We start from the raw sequence: 23217 nt of genomic DNA, 5'->3' as shown, positions 1-23217 counted from the left end.
AATCAGAGGCTTTAGAGTCAGACAAACTTAGGTTCCAGTCTGGCTCCTTCATGGATCAGTCATTCACTTATTACACATGTACTCAATGCCGCCACCCACACTCTTCATATGCTGGAGGACAGTCGTGGGCAGAAACGCTCAGTGTCCGCGCTCAGGGAGCCTCTAGTCCGGAAGCTCTGCCCTGACCAGTTGTGACATTCCATGAGTCATTTAGGTTTCCTGAGCCTTAGGTTCTTCACATGTCACAGGACAATGAGTCTCTCTGCTATATAGCACAAAGGTCGGGAACGGTAGCACAGATGTGTCAATGGGCATGAACCCATTTCCCAATACCCCAATACAATGCTCCATGTGGGCTTATTTGCAGTTTCAAGCATAGAGACCCAGAAAGGATAAGTGTCCTGTCTGGGGTCACACAGCTCCCAGAAGCAGAAACGAGGGCAAATCCAGTTTTCCTGTGTCTAGTCAAGGCTCTGCTCTGCTCTGCTGCAGACAGCAAACCTGCCTTCCCCTCACGCATCTCCCTGAGACCTCAGGGGAATGGGAAATGGTACTGACCCCTTCCTTTTGCAGGGAGGACAGTCCTGCCCTGTTGTGGCCCACTCTGGGCATAGTCTAGCCTTGGGGAGGGTCTAAGGGAAGGAGTGAACAGGAGAAGTCAGCAGAGGAGGAAGAGAGGTGTTAGAAAAGGATAGATTAAAAACAGGAGGAAGAAGAGACCTCCAGAAGAGAACCAGGCCGTACCACTCTGTGGTCTTGCCCCCTCCTCCTCCTCCTTCCCACTTCCCCAGTGCTCCTGGGACAGAGCAGGTCACGTGCCCTGGTGGGCATGGCTTCCCACTGCCGGTCTCCCAGCAGAACCAGAGGCTGACCTGACATATATCTCTCTTCCATCTCGGAAAATCCCACACAATTTGTGATAAATTCTTTTAAGACCTCTACCCTCTGCCTTCAGCTGACTTCAGGGAGTAGTGAGAAGCCAGCAGGTCCTGGGGAAGTGAGATGGGCACTTCCCAGAGGAGGTGCATGCTTCTGAACCCCTGTCAGCTTTGCCCTGGCTCTAGCCTTCTGAGCCCCAAGGAAATCATGGGACTCCAGGCCTTAGCGTAGATTTGGTAGCAGCGCCTTGCGGGAAACACAGAGGGTTATTCTAGCAAAACCATGCTGAGCATGTCAAAATTTTATGTGATTTCATTTGGGCCTCTGACAGGTCAGGATCTTATAGCTAAAGGAGTGCAAGTCAGAACCCTGAGCAAAAAGCAAGAAAGAGTCCAGGAGTGGGGAACAGAAGCACCTTGACTCTTAGCTCCATGTGACAGAACACCCATTTAAAATATCCTGGGAGCCTGACCTGTGGTGGCAGAGTGGATAGTGTCCACCTGGAATGCTGAGGTCGCCAGTTTGAAACCCTGGGCTTGCCCAGTCAAGACACATACAAATGCTTCTCACTCCCTCTCCCCACTCCCTATAAAATCAATAAAGAAAATATATATTTTTTAATATTCTAGAGAAAAACAAAAGTTCATTGGTTTGTGTTCTTAAAAAGAACAAGTGGCCCAGGGCACAGGACCCCACAGCACTCAGGTGCTGACTTCACCTGCTCTTCCGCAGCTGGACCCACAAGACCTTCGCGAACTGCCTCTCCCTGTCATCCTAAGGGGAAGGGCCCCGGATGCCGGGCTTGGGAGGTGGGTCCACACCTGCGACAAAGGGTTGATGGAGCCCCGGAGCCCCAAAGAGAAAGAAAGGCACTGGGAAAATAAACATATGGAAAGCCCCCTACTTTGCTTTTTCTGCAAAACCCTCTTGGTCTTAAAGTATTGACTTATTTTAAGAAATTGTCTTAAAGTATTGATCACATTAAATGTTTGTGCTCATTTATACATTATGTGAGTGATATGAAAACACCCAAAATATGCCTCAAATTTTATCATTGCCGTGCCTTTGTCCTATAAAGGGTGAGCTCTAGTATTAGAAGACGTTGGTTAGAATCCCGGCTTTGCCCTTTCCACTGGGTGGGCCAGTGACTTCACTACTCTGTGCCTTGTAGCCTCACCTGCAGAAGAGGATGACAATTGTACCCATTTCACGGGGTTGTAGTGAGGATATAATTATAAGATGTTTGTAAAATCCTTAAAGCAGTAAGTGGTGCAGATCCTATTACATCTGTTTGTACCTCTAACTAGAATGTTCTTCCTCTTTTCTCTGCATTTTAAAATATACAATCTCAGTGCCATTTTTGAGGCCCACTTCAAATGCTGTCCCTTTCATGAATTTTTGTCATCATCCTAACCCAAGGGGCTCTCTCTCTTCCTCTGAAATCTTCATTGGGCACAATGACTCCACAGCTCTGAGCAGCAGCGACTCTCTCAGCCCTGTCCACCTCCACCCCAACTAGAACAAAAGCACGTTTACTAATATTTACAGCAGTCCTCCTTAACAAGTCCTAGCTGAATTAAAACCAACAGACCTAGGCCCTGGCCAGTTGGCTCAGTGGTAGAGTGTCGACCCAGTGTGTGGAAGTCCCAGACTCGATTACTGGTCAGGGCACACAGGAGAAGCACCCACCCTTCTCCCTCTCCTTTCTCTCTGTCTCTCTATTCCCCTCCCACAGCCAAGGCTCCATTGGAGCAAAGTTGGCCCAGGTGCTGAGGATGGCTCCATGGCCTCCACCTCAGGTGCTAGAATGGCTCCAGTCACAACAGAGCAATGCCCCAGATGGACAGAGCATTGCCCCTGGTAGGCATGCCAGGTGGGTCCCAGTCAGGCGCATGCAGAAGTCTATCTCTGCCTCCCCACTTCTCAATTCAGGAAAATACAACAAACTAACAAACAAACAAACAAAAAAACCAATAGACCTAAATTTCCCAACAAAGAGAAGCTCTGGACCACCTAGCTTCACTGAAGAAATCTACCAACATTTAAAGAAGAATTATCACATCAAACTCTTATGAAAATAAAAGAGGAAGAAATACTTCCTGACTCATTCTGTGAGGTCAGCATTACCTTGACATATGAACCTACATTCACACAAAAACTTGTTCACAAATGTCCATAGCAGCATCATTCATAATATCCACAAATTAGAAACAATTTAAATGTCCAACAACTGACATTATTGAGCCATAAAAAGGAATTTTTTACAACATGGATGAACCTTGAAAATATTGCTAAGTGACAGGAGCCAGACATGAAAGGCGACATATAGTATGAGTCCACTTACAGGAAGCATCCAGAATAGGCAGATCCATAGAGTCAGAAAGCAGACCAGTGGCTGCCAGGGGTTGGAGGCAGGGAGAATGCAAATGATTTCTTGCCAGGAACAGAGAATTCTATTGAGGTGATGAAACGTTCTGGAACAAGATAGAGGTGATGGTTACGCAAGTTCTGAATGTACTAAAATGCCACTAAGTTGCACACTTTATAATAGTAGTTCATGTTTAATATTATTTATGTAAAGTTTACCTCCATAACAACAAAAAGCAATAAGCCTCCTCTTGAATGAGGAACCATTACTCTCGCTTTCAGCAAGCTGTAAAGAATATTAGGCAATCTTCATTGCCCAAAGAGGAAACTATCATTTAGCTTTCACTGTGTACAAATTATCCTAAAATTTAGTCAATTTAAACAAGCATCAACAACAACAAGATACCACTATACACCTATTAGAATGGACAAGATCCGGAACACTGACAACGACAAATGCTGATAAGAATGTGGAGTAAGGCCCTGGCCGGTTGGCTTAGTGGTAGAGCGTCGGCCTGGCGTGCAGAAGTCCCGGGTTCGATTCCCGGCCAGGGCACACAGGAGAGGCTCCCATCTGCTTCTCCACCCTCCCCCTCTCCTTCCTCTCTGTCTCTCTCTTCTCCTCCCTCAGCCGAGGCTCCATTGGAGCAAAGATGGCCCGGGTGCTGGGGATGGCTCCTTGGCCTCTACCCCAGACGACAGAGCGATGCCCCGGAGGGGCAGAGCATCGCCCCCTGGTGGGCAGAGCATCGCCCCCTGGTGGGCGTGCCAGGTGGATCCTGGTCGGGCGCACGCGGGAGTCTGTCTGACTGTCTCTCCCCGTTTCCAGCTTCAGAGAAATACAAAAAAAAAAAAAGAATGTGGAGCAATTGCCGGTAGGAGCAGTAGTGCCAGGATGTCAACCCACCACAAGGTTTGTGGGTGTCAAGAGTTGCCACAGAAGGCTGCCTTACAAAGAACTAGATGGAACAACACTTCCCTTACATAGCAGAGACAGAGCGGCCCTGGCCAGTTTGCTCAGTGGATAGAGCATTGACCCGGTATATGGACATCCTGGGTTTGATTCCCAGTCAGGGAACATAAGAGAAGCAATCATCTGCTTCTTTCCCCCTCCCTCTCCCCCTTCTCTCCGTCTTCCCTTCCCACAGCCAATGGCTCCATTGATTCGAGCCTAGGCCCTGGGCGCTGAGGATAGCTCGGTTGGTCTGAGCGTAGCATTGGCCCCAGACGGGGGTTTCCGGGTGGATCCTGGCCAGAGGGCATGCTAGAGTCTTTCTTACTATGTCCCTTCCTCTCAGTTTAAAAAACAAAAGAGAGAGAGAGAGAGAGAGAGAGAGCAAGATCAATTACAACAGGGAGTGTTGGCCTCCCATGGCCAGTGGGTACCATCCTACTGCCAAAGTCGGACAGTGATCTGAAGCACCCCTCTTGCAGCAAGTGAAGGACCCTATTCCATCCCCACCAAGCATGGATAGAGTCCGTACTAGGGTTGCCCCGACGCCACATGCCACACACAGTTCAGCAAAAACAAAGGAGCACACACTGAGTCCAGAACAGAGACATTCCGACACCAAGCAAGAAGCCCAGCACAGCTGTGCAGCTCTTCATCTTTGGGTAAGGAAGTGTTCCGGCCCAAACCCACTCTCCTGTGGCTGTGAAGGGGCTGGAAGGCCGCGTGTACCAGACTGTCCTTCCAACAGGTTGTGCAGCTGGTCTGAAAGAGAACTAGAACATCACCTCTCCTTCGTTTAAGACAACAAGCTGAGCTCAAGGGACTTTCCTTAGTCACCATGCATCTATCAGATAAGGTCAGGCACCTGGGATGGTTTCACTTGGAAAGTCAGGAATAGCAGCCTCTGCAGGGGAGAGCCACTTCAGGCTTCTGTCCCCAGAAGAGACCTGTACATGGAGCAGCTACTCTGAGATTTTATGACCTGCGCAGGATACCAACACATGAAAAACAGACTAATAAGAAAAGAGTGAGAGGGTAAGTTGAAAGTTAGTTAGAGCATTGTCCTGGTATGCCAAGGTTGAGAGTTTGATCCTTGGGCAGGGCACATGCAAGATTCAACCAATGAATGCATGGATGAGTGGAGCGACAAATTAATGTTTCTCTCTTTCTCTCGCTCCCTTCCTCTCTCTCTAAAATTAATTCTTTTAAAATTTAAAAAAAAAGGTAAAAGAAGAAAATTTTCATATATTAAGTGCAAGACTGAGAAAGAAGGTGGGTGATGCCAGTGAGGGGATATTTCAGCTCAGATATACTGACCCTTGCCCTCCACCTCCCCTGTGATAGTGTAGGATAGCTCACCCTATACTAGACAAACATGTGCAAGCTTCATCATGGGATGTGGTCGGAGCAGTAGTTACAGGCAGAGGTAAAACGATACTTGGTATTTCTGTAAGGGAAGAAGCTGTGAGATGTGTTAGACCATATTGTGAAATAATTAAAGCACCTCACACAGGAAACACCTCATCTGTGAGATGATGCCAGCAGGGTCCCCAGTGCAGTCCCGAAGTGGGTTTGTGCTCCCTGAGCACCGGCTGCTGTTGTCATGATCGGCCCGGAAGACCTCTGAGGCTTGAGCTGCGTGTGCAGAGTATCACAGCCTCGTCCCTGTTTATGTCAAGTAAAGTAACAAATAGGGCTGATCTCATTGTTAAATGTCACCAATGATGCTTGGTGGTGGGGACAAGGGGGTAAGGAAAGTCATAAAAGACTCAGGAAGTACACAAAAACCACTTAAAAATGTTTTCTACATTGGGGAGGTCCAGAAATGGCAGTGTGTTGTAAAATCAGACATTTTTTCCTTCATCCTTTCTTTCACTGAATGAACATGCTGTGTCCGACGCCTCTGCACACCGCCTCCGTTCTGTCAGCCCCGTCTCTCCCTCTGGCCACCACTACCGCAAGTTCTGTACAGACGTTGTCCCGCTCCGCGTAGGCATCATCTGACTGCACCTCACCTTGGCCATCGTGCAGACCCCTCTTTTCCACGGTCAGAGACGCTCTGATGCTGACGTATAGGCTACCTACAGTAGGTACCTGCTCGGTACTCAGGTATGCGTGGCCTGGAAGCAATGGACGAGCACGCAGGACTAATGTGGTTCGGAAGCCAACGGGGAGCATGCGCAGTGAAGGAGAAAGTCCGTGAACGTATGGCTAGATGACTTGTCCTGTGGATGTCAGCCAGCCTCTTCCATCAGCCGCAACAATGCTGAGCACAATGAGCCTGTGGACAGAGAAGCTGCAGCAACAGGATGGAGGCTACGCATGAGCCCAACAGCATGGGCTGTCTCTCACGGAGGCCAACTTAACCATTGTCACTGCTGCATGTCTAGCCTTCCAGCAACAGGAAGAGGTGTCAGGTCTCAGTATAGCACCTAACCTCAAGGAGAAAATACAGTAACATGTTGATTATCTTGGACTCTCGCAAGGGAGAACAATCCAACCTTAGCAGAACTGGCACTTATTCCAGATACGGTTTTTCTCTCCCTAGTAGTGCCTTTGCCAGCCCAATCATTCACGGACTTACAGAATGCCTGACCAGACAATGAACAAAAATACAATAAAAAAATCCCTATTCTCATGAAGTTTATGTTCTACAAGAAGAGATAGACATTAAAAGATTTAGAAGTAAAATATGTAGTGTTAGATAAGGTTCAATGCACAAAAGAAAACTAAAGAAATTTGGGTGAAAGAGTTTAATTTTAGAGTATCTCAGAAAGACTTACTGAAAGATAATACTTGAGTAAAGACATAAAGGAAGCTAGGAGGAGCCCTGGCCGGTTGGCTCAGTGGTAGAGTGTCAGGGTGGTATGTGGAAGTCCCAGGTTCGATTCTTGATCAGGGCACACAGCAGCAACCATCTGCTTCCCCACCCTTCCCCCTCCCCCATCTCTCTATCTCTCTCTTCCCCTCCCACAGCCAAGGCTCCATTGGAGCAAAGTTGGCCTGGGCACTGAGGATGGCTCAATGACCTCCACCTCAGGCGCTAGAATGGCTCCGATTGCAATGGTGCAATGCAGCAGATAGGCAGAGCATCACCCCCTAGTGAACATGTCTGGTGGGTCCTGGTTGGGTGCATGCAGGAGTCTGTCTGTCTGCCTCCCCACTTCTCAATTCAGGAAAATATAAAGGAAGGAAGGAAGGAAGGAAGGAAGGAAGGAAGGAAGGAAGGAAGGAAGGAAGGAAGGAAGGAAGGAAGGAATACAGATATTTGAGGGAAGAACGATCCAAGCAGAGAGAACAGAAATTTTGATCAGCCTGCATAACTGAAGCAGCACGAGTGAGAAGGAAGATAGCAGGATATGAAAACAGGGAGCGAACAGGGACCAGATCACACAGGAGCTTATAACAGAGAGTGAACAGGGACAAGATCACAGGGGGGGGCTTGTAACTTTTAAAAGGACTGGCCTTTAACATTGGGTAGGATTAAAAAGCCATTCAAACAGGATTAAATTGATCTGATTTCTTTTTTAACAGTCTCACCATGGCTGCAATGTGAAGAATGAAATGAAGAGGGGCATGTGCAGAATAAGGAGACAAGTTAGAGGCTTTGGCAAGAATCCCAATGAGAGACCAGGTAGAGAGAGTAGAGGTGGTGGTGAATAATAAGATTCTGGACATATTTCCTGAAAGTAGAGCCAACATTATTTATTAATGGATCAGATGTGAGGTGTTCCAGACCAAGATTCTATGTGAGGAATCACACAACCAGGTTTACATATTAGAGTATTCCCTCTGGTGAGCACCCCGATAGTAGATGATTTGTGTTTGTGTGATAAATGTAAATTTTATCATTGTGTATATAATCATAGTCATTATTTTCACCATTTCTAATGTGCCAGGCATTATGCTAACAACTTTAACTTTCATAACAATTCAAGAGGCAAATATTTCTATCTGTTTTTCAGATTAGATGATTAAGCTTGGATAACTCAAGTCGATGTTAGCTATAGATTTTTTGTAGATGCCCCTTATCAGGTTGAGGATGCTCTCTTCTACTCTTACTTTGTAGTAGAGTTTTTATCATGAATGGATGTTAACTTTTTGTCAAAGGCCCTTTTTCTTCAGCAATTGAGGTTACCAGCAATTTTTTGGAAATTGTCTTAATGGTGAATTCCATTGATTGATTTTCAAATATTGAATCAGCTTCACATTCCTTGGATAAACCCCAGTTTGCTCAAAGTGTATTACATTTTTATATGTTGTTGGATGGTTTGCTAACATTTCGTTGAGGATTTATGTGTCTATGGTCATAAGGATATTACGGACCAATATCAATAGGCTATTTGTGCATGTGAAGGTGATTGACTCCTGAGGAAAAAACTCTGATTTAGAGGATTAAATAAATCCCCTGGATCCTTCATAAAATACAGTTATTCTTGTCTATCATAAACAAAAAGTCGACTAGGTATTCCCTCTTTAAAAAATATTTATTTGGGGAAAAGTAAAGGTTGCAATTCAGTACATGCAGACATGACATTTATAAAAGAGAGCAAGAAGAAGAAAGTAGTAAGAAAGAGGAAGTTAAGGGTAGGGGCTGTTGTAACCATAGAGCTCTGTTGTAAACTTTGGGTTCTTCCTGTAGGATTATCATAACCCACAGAGGAAGTGAGAAGTCCTCCCAAAGGGTCTCAGGATTCCTGTTTTAGCTAAGGTCTCTGTCATCAATTTAACATCTTCTGCTTATATCCATTGGGCAATGGGGAAAAACCCCAAGTCATCATTGTTGAGTTATCCTGTTGTATTCCCAGACTTGTTCTCTTATTAAAAATATCAGTTGTCATGATATTTGGCTATTCAGCCAAAGAACAGCATATTGACCTCTGCCCTATAACTTCCTGATTCTCTTCTTATAAATACAAGGGCAGAGGTGGGGTCCAAGGAGTCAGGAAGCAGAGAGCCCAGGAGTCTTCAGTCTAGTTCTGCCTGCACATCTGGAAGATGAAGACCTTTGCAGCTGCCCTCTCCTTCCTCATCCTTGCGGCTGTCCTTGAATCCCCAGCCCATGGAGCTCCAGCCCATGAATTCCAAGTCGATGGTAAGTTCAGTGAGCCTTCTCATTGGTTGCCAATTCAATGATAACTTGAAGTCCAGGGAGGAGACACAGAGGGGACATCTTTGTTCTCCTGTGACATGGAGGTGAATTTGGCACTGTTTAAAAGCAGCAGCAGTAAGGTATAGACCAGGGGTCCCCAAACTACGTCCCCCTGAGGCCATTTATCCGGCCCCCGCCGCACTTCCGGAAGGGGCACCTCTTTCATTGGTGGTCAGTGAGAGAGCACAGGATGCATCCTGTATGCTGTATGTGGTGGCGCCACCAAGTGCAGTGATGCAGGACGCACGCGTCAGGGCTCCGGAAGCGCGTCATATCACTTGTTACGGCTAGCATTGACAAATATGGAACCAGACACTGACCATCTCATTAGCCAAAAGTAGGCCCATAGTTCCCATTGAAATACTGGTCAGTTTGTTGATTTAAATTTACCTGTTCTTTATTTTAAATATTGTATTTGTTCCTGTTTTGTTTTTTACTTTAAAATATGTGCAGTGTGCTTAGGGATTTGTTCATAGTTTTTTTATAGTCCGGCCCTCCAACAGTCTGAGGGACAGTGAACTGGCCCCCTGTGTAAAAAGTTTGGGGACCCCTGGTATAGACCTCTCTCTATAGCATTTGGTCTCTGGGGAAAACTGTATTTTTTCCCAATGAGAATTGACTTAGGAAACAATTCACTCCCTTTTCATGGGCTATAATTATTTGATATATTTTTTTTTAGCTGATATAGAACCATTATGTACTAGATCAAAAGAATTGTAGTAAAATTGTAAATCTGGAGAAAGAAGAATAGAATCCTACAATGTTGGAACTATTATATCCCATATAGTATAAAATTATCATTTTTAGGAGGAAATGGGACAAGCCAGGCAAGTAACTCACCAAGTTCACCTAACAATTTATTTATTTAACAACAACAACAAAAATTATCTAGGACTGCCTATGTACAAACAAGTACTGTTCTAATTGTCATATAGATATTAATACATTGAATCCTCCTAACACCCTGTGGCATAGACTAGCAGCACCTTATCTAGTTTTATATATTGTTTTTATTCTCATTTTACAAATGAGAAAACTGAGGTACAGAAGCCTTAGATAACTTGCTCGAGATCACACAACCAGTAAGTGGTAGAGCTAGGAAGCCCTTACGGAAAAACAAGTCCATTTAAGACTTTATTTATTTTATTTATTTATTATTTATTTATTTTTTTGTATTTTTCTGAAGTTGGAAACAGGGAGGCAGTCAGACAGACTCCCGCATGCGTCCGACCGGGATCCACCCAGCATGCCCACCAGGGGGTGATGCTCTGCCCATCTGGGGCGTCGCTCTGTTGCAACCTGAGCCATTCTAGCGCCTGAGGCAGAGGCCACAGAGCCATCCTCAACGCCCCTGGGCCAAGTTTGCTCCAATGGAGGCTTAGCTGCAGGAGGGGAAGAGAGAGACAGAGAGGAAGGAGAGGAGGAGGGGTGGAGAAGCAGATGGACGCTTCTCCTGTGTGCCCTGGCCGGAAATCGAACCCAGGACTCCTGCATGCCAGGCCGACGCTCTACCACTGAGCCAACCGGTCAGGGCCCTAAGACTTTATTTTGCAAGCCCCACACACATCATATAGAGCATGTTGAAGTATATGTATATGCCTCATTAAATATAATTCATATGTAACTACATAAGAAATTAGCTAAAAGTTTAGTTGTGTTTTCCTGATTAGCATAATGCAGGTCTACAATCCCTTACCCAAAACATTGGAGCTAGATGTATTTTAGAATGCAGAGTCTTTCAGGTTTTAAAAAGGCAATACAATATGATTTAGCAATTCCAATTCTGGATATATACTCCAAAGAACTAAAAGAGGGCACATGAAGAGACAGCTGTACACGCACACTAATAGCAGCATTACTCATAATAGCAAAAAGGTAGAAGTAACCCAAGTGTCCATCAACAAATGAATGGATTTAAAACGGTATATACATGCAATGGGATATTATTCAGCTTTAAATAGTACAGAAATTCAGACACATGCTATAACGTGGGTGGAGATTGAAGAGAGGTCTCTAACTGAATTATAAAAAATGAGATAAGCCAGTAACAAAAGGATAAATACTGTATGATTCCACAAAGTAGTCAAACTCAAGAGAAAGAAAGTAGAATGGCGGTGGCCCAGGGTTTGGTGGATGGTGAAATGGGGAGTTACTGTCTAATGGGGGCAGAGTTTCAGTTCTGCAAGGTGAAAAACATTCCCCGGACAGAGTGTAGTTATGGTTGTGCAATATGTGAATGGCCTTAATGCTACTAAACTGTACACTTGAAAATGGTTCAAGTTTGACCAGTTTGGTCTAAAATATACATCTTCTGTTCTTCTTCTGAACCTAATAGCATTTTAACTGTTCTTACAACTTTGATCACACTCTGCCTTATCTAATGACTAGAGTCTAAGCTCCTTGATAGTCCCTATCAATCCACCCAACAAATACAGGGTATGGCAAAAGTAGAAACAGTTGTATGTGAAACACAGAGTTTATTCTTGTATTATTATTTATTAATTATTGAATTATTTTCCATACAAACAACTTTAATCTGACGTTTGCCACACCCTCTATATATACTGCTCACAAAAATTAGGGGATAATTTATTGCTTCATCTTCATTTTTAAATATCCTCTAATTTTTGTGAGCAGTATATTTTGCAGGTCTAGATCACTGTGAGTATAGGGTACAAGGTCAGAGCTCCAAGACAAAAAAAAAAGATAAAATTATAAATTTTATATAATGTATATTTTACCACACACTGAAAAAATATTTTTAAAAAAATAATCCATAATTGAACATTACTTAGCATTCTGCAAGTCTGGGAAGCATACTTTTTTTTTTTTTCTGAAGCTGGAAACGGGGAGAGACAGTCAGACAGACTCCCACATGCACCCGACCGGGATCCACCCGGCATGCCCACCAGGGGCGGCGCTCTGCCCACCAGGGGGCGATGCTCTGCCCCTCTGGGGTGTCGCTCTGCCGCGACCAGAGCCACTCTAGCTCCTGGGGCAGAGGCCAAGGAGCCATCCCCAGTGCCCGGGCCATCTTTGCTCCAATGGAGCCTTGGCTGCAGGATGGGAAGAGAGAGACAGAGAGGAAGGAGGGGGGGTGGAGAAGCAAATGGGCGCTTCTCCTATGTGCCCTGGCCGGGAATCGAACCCGGGTCCCCCGCACGCCAGGCCGACGCTCTACCGCTGAGCCAACCAGCCAGGGCCTGGGAAGCATACTTTAATCAAACAATAATATATCTGCAGCAAACACCTACAAATATTTAACTAATGGGATAAAAACTGTAAATAACCTCACTCCACTTTGGGTGACATCGTACCACCAAATCAGTCACTAAAAATTTTTTCTGTTTCCAGAGCCATGTGGATTCCAGAAATGTGCAGGAAGCATTGTGGACTATATCATATGATGTCTCTATTCAATTGATTTATTCATGTTGGATTTACAGTGTGCTTTCTGTATTTAATAGAATGTTTCCCTGTCTCAAACATTTTCAAAAGTTCCCTGAAAAATCTCAGGGCGCCAGTGGAGAAAATGGGCGTGGAACAGAGGAGCCTGGTGTTCCAATCTCGATGCCTCCCTCCCAAAGGGGGGTGGACACAGGATGGGGGGTGCTGGGTGGAGGAATGCGACAGGGTAACCGCTGAGACAATGCTGCCTCCCAGTGATTTCTCTTCCTGCCTTGTCTGTTTCTCCCCAATAGAACCCAGAATGATGATACAAGAGAGGGACCTATTACTAGAGAAACATGAAGGTAAATGTTTAGTGATCGCATAGATTTGAAAGCAGCTGGTGGGTACCGATCTGCCCGGCAGCTTGAGGCCTGGGGAAAGGGGGAGGGAACATCTCCAAGGGAGATCAGAATGCGCTATGGGGCCCTCCTCTGTAGATGACTTCTCTTCCCCCTGGCTGTCCCGAAGGAGGCTCACCTGGGGGAGAGGGTGCTCTCTGACGCCCACTGCACGCCTCACACCCTTCCAGTTCTGGGAGAAACGGTTCCAGCTGGCCCTGTTGTGGTCCCGCCTGGGTGCCGTCAGACACACAGCTTAGCCCCGGGGAGATGAAGCAAGGAGATGCCACCAAGTGCCATGGAGGAGGAAACCCCCCCCCCCTTTTGAGTCCTGCACCGTCTCACCCACCCCAGTACTTTGGAAGAAAGGGGGAAAGGATCTAGTTTTCCTCAAAAAGAAACTCGGTCCCTAAACAGCCCTTTCTCTTTCTGCAGGCTTACATTATGCTGTTGACTGCTGTTACTCCTACACCTCACGAAGAATCCCATGCCTCTTCATGAATGATTATATTGAAACATCCAGTGGGTGCTCCAAGCCTGGTGCCATGTAAGTGCAAAGCTTACCAGCCATGTCTTGGGAAGGGTGACCTGATGATGGATGGATGTCCAGGAAAGTCCCACCCTCTGGATCCTTCCAGGTCAGGGGAGGCTGGTGTCCCCATTAGGAACCTGCAGAGCATCAGATTTCAGATGCTCCCAGAGAAAAGGGAGGCTAGGGAAGGAAAGAGAGAGGCAGGTCTGCCGCAGGAAACTCCCATGAGTCACTAAGGGAGTCTCAAGAGGCTGAGGGTCTCAAACAGGAGACACCCTGCGCTCCTGCAGCAGAGAGAGGAACACGCTGGGCTGGGTGGGGAATCCCAGGGGCCCAGGGGTGGACGGGCAGGGGGGATGGGGCTCCCCCACCTTGTTTGCAGAATCCTCTTCACTGTGTAATCTTTCTCCTTCTTGCTCCCCAGCTTCATCACCAAGAGGGGGAAGCATATCTGTGTGGACCCCAGTGATGTAGGAGTTCAGGATTGCATGAAGGACATAAGGGACATGAGGCGAAAGTGAAATAGTTGGTTGAGGAGAAGGAATACTAGGTCCCAACCACCCACCTCTGTTCCCTCTTACCTCACTTCTGAGAGTCTCTTGGCCGGAATTATTTTTTCAAAAGCAACAATCACTGTTCTGTTCTGGTTATAAAAGCCATGCATTAATAAAAACGTATCCAATTTCACTTTACTTGAACTTTATGAGGAAAAAGAAATGTAGAAATAGCTGAACTTTGCATTTGTGGGGTTTGTTTTCTTTTTTCAAAATGAGACGTCACAATATAATTTTAAGAAGCTAAAAACATTTTTAAAAGTATCTAAAAAACATAATTTACTCAAATATTGATTGAATATATGTCAAAGATGTACTTAACCCGTTAATGAGAAAACCATAAAACTGATTCTAAGATCTGAGGAACAGAGATTTATACAGTTAGTTGGGGGGTGGCATTCTGAAATCTGAAAAACAGAGTAAGTCCAGTATTTCAATATAATTTTTATCTTGAATTATCTTTTCTACTGGACAAAAAACATTCTCATCTGCACTGGACAAAAATTTACAAGTTCACATGCACTCTCACTAAGTCCAAGGCCTGATCAATACAATAGTAAATAGAACATCAATCAAAAGTCCATTTCCCCCACTGATATAAGGAGTCCTGGTTGGGCCTTTTAGACAATGTTCAAATGTAATTGAAGGTATGCAGTCATATGCAGTCAACCTGTTGCCTTATTTCTTTTTTATTTTATTTTAATGGGGTGACATTGATTAATTAGGGTACATAGATTCAGAGAAAACATCTCCAGGTTATTTTGACATTTGATTATGTTGCATACCCATCATCCAAAGTCAAATTGTCCTTCGTCACCTTCTGTCTGGTTTTCTTTGTGCCCCTCCCCCTCCCTATCCCCACCTTCTCCTACCCCCCCCCCCCAGTAACCACCACACTCTTGTCCATGTCTCTGAGTCTCATTTTTATGTCCCACCTATGTATGGAATCATATAGTTCTTAGTTTTTTCTGATTTACTTATTTCACTCAGTATAATGTTATCAAGGTCCATCCATGTTGTTGTAAATGATCCGATGTCATCATTTCTTATGGCCGAGTAGAATTCCATAGTATATATGTACCACATCTTCTTTATCCAATCTTCTGTTGAAGGGTTTTTTGGTTGTTTCCATGTCTTGGCCACTGTGAACATTGCCGCAATGAACATGGCTGTTGCCTTATTTCTTCTTCTTTTTTTTTTTTTTTTCCATGCTTTATTAATCTACTCACTACGTTCCATACCTTATGTATCTCTTTCTGCCTTATTTCTTAATAGATGCAACTACTTCCTAAAAAAAATGTCTTCTTGAAAGTTAAAGGACATTTAAAAAAACATTTAAAGTTAGAGTTAATATCAATTTTACATTTATATCTATTAAAGTCTATATATTTATAATTAGTAAATCTTGGTCAACTGTCTCATAAAACTCAGAAGAATGCACTGAATTTTAGAAAACAGCAAAGCTTTTAAAAAATTTTTTTCAAGTTTAAAACCTATGCTTACTTTTGGTGTGGCTCCCTGAGGAAAATCAATAGGAAAAAAAATGATCGATAACCAAATGTCCTTTGTAATAATAAATCACTATTAGAAAGAAATCCTGAGACAATGATAAAAGCTGGAAATTACTATAACGCCAAAGAGATTAAACACAAATCCCAGTATATCCTATCCTTCCTACTAAAAGAGCTAACCTTTGAAGGTTTGACTATGTGTAGAAAAGTTTCTTTTACTCCCTCATTTGGGAGTGGAGTGATGGGCAGGAAATGGTTGGGGATAAGAGATAAAGCACAGACATATACAATTTAAACAAGCTTTCCAGGTAATTGTTATGCAGGTGGTCCTGAGACCTCACTCAGACACATCACTTAGCAGGTGTGGGCAAACAGCTAGGCATGCTGGCTGGTGGACCGGGAAGAGTACCTTAGTATATATTTCAGTCTTCATGGATGTCTTTCTTTATTTACGGCATAAGTGGAAATCTCTCGTTCCTGGGTTGTAAATGCAGATTCTATTTACTGGGATCCTGTCTCTGGCAGGTGAAGAAGGAGGAGGGGTGGAACTAGTCAGGCTTTCACTGAGATTATCAGAGAGCTTTATTTCTAAGTGGCAGGGAATGGGCCTTCTTATCTTTGACCAGAAGTTAAATTCTGTCTGGCCCATGGCCTCCTCTGGAAGGCTCCCAACACAGATAGCATTCTTTATATAGAGAACTGTGCTTGCGGATTTGTCCTGGGGCCAACACTGCACCTGCCTGTCCTGAAGAGAGGACTGGCAAGGTCAGGGCTTGTTCTGCGCACCCAAGCTTCTTCTCCCAACACCCACTGACTGACAGCTGTGTTCCCAGGGTCCTGCTGAGAAAGTGCTTTTTCTTTTTCTTTTTCTTTTTTTTTTGTGAGAGTAGGAGAGATAGAGAGACAGACTTCTGCATGCGCCCCGACCGAGATCCACCTGGCAACCCCCATCTGGGGCTGACGCTCTACCCATCTAGGGATGCTCCCAACCGAGCTACAGGGGTCCTTGGGTTACAACACAGTTCTGTTCTAACAACAGTGACGTAACCCGAATTTTGGTATAAGCCGAAATACCCTAGCCTAAGTCACTTACCTATCCTAACACAGTTGTAAAATCATAATCTAGAACAGTGGTAGTCAACCTGGTCCCTACCGCCCACTAGTGGGCATTCCAGCTTTCATGGTGGGCGGTAGCAGAGCAACCAAAGTATAAATAAAAAGATAGATTTAACTATAGTAAGTTGTTTTATAAAGATTTATTCTGCTAAACTTAGCAAAAATCTGACATAAAGTACTTGGTAAGTAATTATTATTATATGCTTTAACTTGCTGTAACTCTGCTTTATAAATTTTATAAAGAAGTTACTTCCCTACTTTATAAATCACCATTACTGTGGAACCGTTGGGTGATTAGAAAATTTTACTACTAACAGAGATACAAAAGTGGGTGGTAGGTATAAAAAGATTGACTACCTCTGATCTAGAACATAAAAATACAACTAATCCACAGAAAAAGAATACATACTTCTGCCACACGGAACGGAACTAGTTCACCCACATAGTCTGTAAGTACTGTATGATGTTAACGGCATAAGCCGAAACACTCATGTCTCAATTTTTTAAAGATTTTATGGGACTGAGGTCATCTTCATCACCAGCCTCCAAGCTTGCCCTGTGCGTGGCATCTGATCCTGTGGCAGAGTGGTGTGATCACTCAACCCCATTCCCTTTCCTCCTGGACACACATATGAGCTGTTTCCCAAACCTTTGCCATTATGTGGGAGCCAGGTAACTTCATTCTGGCCATGGAGTGTAAGTGACAGTAATTCATAACACTTCTAGAACTGGCCCATTAAAAAAATCCCAGTCCCTTTCTGCTTCTCTCCTTTGGTAGCAAACTTGGAGGCCTCGTGCTGAAAATATCAGCATCACAAGAGGGAAGAGCCTTGGTCTCTGAAGGGGCGAATGAAACAGCCCTCCCCAATACACACACCCTCTCCGCACTGACGGCCCACACTGGACTGCGACATGAGCAAGAAATGAACTATCTTTAATCAATCCCCAGAGATTTAGGGGTTATTGCAGCAATTAGCATATCCAGACTCATGTAGATAGGAACTCAATAACTGCTTGAAAAATAAAGGAATTTCCTATAAAGCTCCTAGTAACAACTTTGGTCTCCACAAAAACAAAGGAGTGGACATCATTTCTTTCCAACTGACGTTCTTCCCAGAAACAAACTGGTTTCCTTAGATTGTTCCTAATGATAGTTATTATCATTTGATTTTTGAAGTTTAAATAATGTTATTATTCATAATAACAAATACAGAAAATTTCTAATAAATTACTATCTTGGCATGTAAGCATGAGAATTCAGTTGTTCCTTGTAAGATATACATACTTAGAACAGCTCAATTTATTTATCCACCCTTCTAAAACACATATTTGTAAATCACCTGCTATAGTGGCCCTGGCTGGTTGGCTCAGTGGTACAGCATCACCCAGCATGTGGAAGTCTGGGGTTCAATTCCCGGACAGAGCACACAGCAGAAACCCCCATCTGCTTCTCCACCCTTCCCCCTCTCCTTTCTCTCTCTCTCTTCCCCTCAGGCAGCCAAGGCTCCATTGGAGCAAAGTTGGCCTGGGTTCTGAGGATGGCTCCATGGCCTCTGCCTCAGGCAATAGAATGGCTCCGATTGCAGCGGAGCAACGCCCCAGATGGGCCAAGAATCACCCCCTGGTGGGCATGCCAGCTGGATCCCGGTAGGGTGAATGCGGGAGTCCGTCTGTCTGCCTCTTCCCCGCTTCTAACTTCAGAAAAATACAAAAAACAACAACAAACAAACAAAAAATAAAATAAAAATAATATGTAAATCACCTGCTATACACTAGGCTCTGTGTAATGGGCAAAGATAAGTAGTACATGTTCCCTGCCTTGATGAATCGAGGTGAGAAGACATTAACAGCCTTGTAACAACAGCAGCAAGCAGAATGAGGCAGTGTCCCCTCGCCCCGGAAGAGCATGGCAAAGGCCACTGGTCTGAGTCTACAGAGCTGGCTCTGTCCTGTATCCCAATCATTTCTGCATGTGAGCAAGTCTCTGGCCCTTCCTGAGCCCTGGTTCCTCCCCAGTAAATGGCAAATACATAGCACACAACTGCGCCAGAACAGAAACCACCGTCAGTTCCAGCCCTCCCTTCAGATCTGCGTGGGCGTGGTCTCGGAGTAGCTTCCAACACTGAGCTCGGGTCCACCACTAATCAAGAAAACCTACCGGTCATCCCTGAACTCGGTATTTTAGGTTCCCACCAAGTTTCTTTATAATGAAAGTTAGAAACCAAGAGATGGTTCCAAAGGGACCCGCTACCTGAGCTCAGGAAAACCCAAGCCTGCCAGGACATTTCTAGAGATGGTTTCGTTGGGCTCCTATGTTTCTCCATATAGCATAGTGCTCAACCCTTTGAGTAGTACAAACATTCATGCACGTCCTCGTGCCTCCTGACCATCCAGAGTACAATTGTACATTTAAATGTATGTCTTTAAACTTTGAGCTGGAGCAGTAAAGGTGTGCATGCACACCTCCCTTTCAGAAGCATTGTAGCATGTGTTGCCATCTATCCTGGAGGCTGGTGAGCCCAATTATCACTATAAAGTATCTCTGAAGAGTGCTACCACCTGTTCCATAATACTAGTATCTATGTTCAGCCTTGAGTACGTGCATACCATATGTAGCTGCCATAGTTCCGTTGACAGAACTTATTGCATTCACAGCTGTTTTTTGTCATTTTGTAAGTTATTATTGTTGTTCTAATACCACAATATTCAGGATCTTCCCTGGTACAATTGTTGTTTTTCTAATTTTTTTGCTTTTTTCTCGACATATACATCATTCAGTCATCTAAAATTTTCAGTTCTTCCCTAGGAAAGACATCGAGACACAATCGGGCAGGAAGGCTAGCTGCAGAAGATATTCATAATATCTTGACAAATGCAGAGTCTGATGATGAATATTCATCTTGCAGTGATAGTGATTTCAATGATGAAATAATCGATTCTTCATCTGATGAAGGTTCTTCTGATCCTGGGCCAGCAACACAAGCAAAAAGGCCTCGTTTTACACAGGATAAACCACCTGGTGTTGAGGAAGTGGAAGTCTGCAGGAAAGTTGCTTCCAACAATTTCTCCTGCCTTTGATGATCCAAATTCAGGTATTTTCTCAGAAACTGGATGACGCTGATGACAACAATAGACTAGAAATTTCAAAGGGATTGTTGATGAAGTTTTTCTGAGAAAAATTGCGATTGAAATGAATAATTATCACAAATTTATTCTTGAAAATGCAGACATAAAAGAAAAATCAAAGTTACACAAATGGAAAGGAATTACTGTAGAAGATTTGTATGTTTTTCTAGATCTTGTTATGTCAATGGGGCACATAAAAAAGAACAGACTGAAGAAATACTGGTCAAAAAATTCTTTGATTGAAATGCCAATCTTTGGAAAAATTATGTTGTTGGATAATGTGTGAGGCAACATTAAAAAAAGGTAAATGGCCTGACCAGGCGGTGGCACAGTGGATAGAGCGTTGGACTGGGATGCAGAGGACCCAGGTTCGAGACCCCCGAGGTCACTAACTTGAGCGTGGGCTCATCTGGCTTGAGCAGAGAAAGAAAAAGCTCACCAGCTTGGACCCAAGGTCGCTGGTTTGAGCAAGGGGTTACTAGGTCTGCTGAAGGCCCACGGTCAAGGCACATATAAGAAAGCAATCAGCCCTGGCCGGGTGGCTCAGCGGTAGAGTGTCGGCCTGGCGTGCGGGGGACCCGGGTTCGATTCCCGGCCAGGGCACATAGGAGAAGCGCCCATTTGCTTCTCCACCCCCCACCCCCTCCTTCCTCTCTGTCTCTCTCTTCCCCTCCCTCAGCCAAGGCTCCATTGGAGCAAAGATGGCCCGGGCGCTGGGGATGGCTCCTTGGCCTCTGCCCCAGGCGCTAGAGTGGCTCTGGTCGCGATAGAGCGACGCCCCGGAGGGGCAGAGCATCGCCCCCTGGTGGGCAGAGCGTCGCCCCCTGGTGGGCGTGCCGGGTGGATCCCGGTCGGGCGCATGTGGGAGTCTGTCTGACTGTCTCTCCCCGTTTCCGGCTTCAGGAAAAAAAAAAAAAAAAAAAAAAAGAAAGCAATCAATGAACCATTAAGGTGTCGCAACGAAAAACTGATGATTGATGCTTCTCATCTCTCTCTGACTCTCTCTGTCCCTGTAAAAAAAAAAAGGTAAATGTATGTTCTTCTTGTTTCCATAAATTAGTTATCAAACAAACATGATTTTAAGTTAATAAAACTGGAACTGGAACTAATTTCATTTTTTGAAAAAAAAACTCACTCCCAGTTTTCACCTGATGTTACGACTGTTGAACTTTTGTGATAATATTCAACGCCAAGGTGATCGACTGTATAAAATTAGGGCTATTGTAGACTGCTTCAGAAGAAAATATCAGTCCATTCTTGATCCATTTAGAAATTTGTGCATCGATGAAAGCACAGTGGCTTGGAAAGGGTGCCTTCAACGGAAACAGTTTATTCCATCTCAGCAGCATCGATTTGGGATAAAGATGTTCCTTCTTCATGACTGTGAAACAGGATTTGTCCTTGGCCACATAATTTATACAGGGAAGGAAACTGAGATTGAGTATGATGAAAAGTTGAAATCTCGGGTTCCATGGTGAAGACATTACTTACTCCCTACACAGGAAAAAACCATAATGTCTACCTTGACAATTGGTGTACAAGTCCTAATTTGTTTGAATATTTACATGAAAACAGAACTGGTGCTTGTGGTACCATTAGAAAAAAAAACAAAAGGGAAGGCCCGTGTTTCCTAAGCACATAAAAAAGGGCAAATGCATCTCAAGACATACTACAATCATGTCAGCTCAAAGATGGTGTGACAAAAGGGAGGTTAACATGCTAACTGCAATTCATGAGGACTTGATGATTGAAACTGGCAAAAGCGATTTCCACTACTGGGCAAAGCACGACCAGGCCACTGAGTGTGGTGAGGCATAATGAGAATATGGGTTTGATTGACAAAGCTGATATGCAAATAAGTTTCATAGAAAATGTAAGAAAAGCCATGAAAAGGTATATAAAACATTTTTTTCATGAAATTGACATTGCTGCTTTGAACTCATACACTGTGAATCAGATGAAGACAGGAGGAAGACCACGGCTATCTGACTTCAGACTGAAGCTCATTGGTCAGCTTTTGGAGGAGTCTGTGAAAGACAGGAAATCACCCAGAGGTGGGCGACCATCGTCAGTAGGAGACAGCCTTCGGCTTTCAGGGCATCACTTCCCAACACCAGACCTTGCAACAGCCTCACAGGATAAGCCACAACGAAAATGCTCCACATGTCAGCACACTACAAGAGGGGACGTAAATGGAGGGACACAAGGCTGATGTGCATTGAACGTAACAAGCCACTTTGCTGCAGCCATGTTTTGAGGAATACCACAGTTTAAAAATTGTTTAAACATAAGGAATAAATAAAAATGTCTATAAATTGTCCTAAGAATATTATCATATGCAAGTACTGTAGATATTTGAGATTCTGCTAATAACAATACTTCTTTATTTCCAGATGGGAGGTATGTGGGAATTGCATGAGATAACAAAAATTTTTATTTTAAAAACGTGTGAGGCAACATTAAAAAAAGGTAAATGTATGTTCTTCTTGTTTCCATAAATTGGTTATCAAACAAACATGATTTTAAGTTAATAAAACTGGAACTGGAACTAATTTCATTTTTTGAAAAAAAAAAACTCACTCCTGGGGATCAGTGAGCATGAAAAAAAAAACAAAGGGTTAAGAACACAGACTTGGAAAAATAAAAAAACTATAAAGAACACAGACTGGGAGCCAGACTGCCCAAGTTTGAACCCTAATTCAACTTATCAGCTAACAAAGCTTAGGCAAGTTCTTTAATGTGTGTTAAATAAATTACCTACTTAGCATCAGGGGACTTTTCACCCGGGTATGGTGAGGGGGTGAGGATGAGACCGGCAACTGAAAGTTCTGCTTAAGAGCTTGAGAGAGGATTTCCTAGAGCTGACATGGGGCCTCCAGAGCTCATCCAGTTACCCCCAAATCCCCTCTGGTCTTCAGATGAGCACAGTCTGAGTCCCCAGCCCCGATACGGCCTTGTTCTGAGACCTGGGACTGGAATTGGGCACAAGGCACATCCCAGCCTGGAGACCTTCTCAGTCTGAGACAGTGCCTCCTACCCCCAGCACTGTGCTCCTGGCCTGCACCTACCTAATGGGGGGCTTACATGAAACGGTTAAACTTCTTCCCACTCAGGATGGAAGGCGATTTCCCTTCTGAAATCTTGGCTCTACGTGTTTCCTTCACTCCACCCTCAGCAAATGTGCAGGATATGAAATCACTGAGGCATCCACCCATTCAAATCTTAGTTCTCTTATTTAAA

General features: G+C 44.3%; 1 protein-coding gene across 1 annotated transcript; it reads left to right on the top strand.

Moving 5' to 3' along the window:
* The first annotated feature begins 9122 nt into the window (after positions 1-9122).
* On the top strand, positions 9123-14362 carry CCL15 (C-C motif chemokine ligand 15). Its single transcript, XM_066366295.1, has 4 exons — positions 9123-9293; positions 13052-13102; positions 13574-13685; positions 14095-14362. Exons 1-4 carry the CDS (start codon positions 9197-9199, stop codon positions 14189-14191), a joined length of 357 nt encoding a protein of 118 aa, XP_066222392.1. The 5' UTR covers positions 9123-9196; the 3' UTR covers positions 14192-14362.
* The last annotated feature ends 8855 nt before the right edge of the window (positions 14363-23217 follow it).

Source organism: Saccopteryx leptura, chromosome 2 (assembly GCF_036850995.1).
Source record: "Saccopteryx leptura isolate mSacLep1 chromosome 2, mSacLep1_pri_phased_curated, whole genome shotgun sequence".
Taxonomy (NCBI): domain Eukaryota; kingdom Metazoa; phylum Chordata; class Mammalia; order Chiroptera; family Emballonuridae; genus Saccopteryx; species Saccopteryx leptura.
The sequence above is the reverse complement of the archived record's forward strand: the minus strand, read 5'-3'. Positions and strand labels throughout refer to the sequence as shown.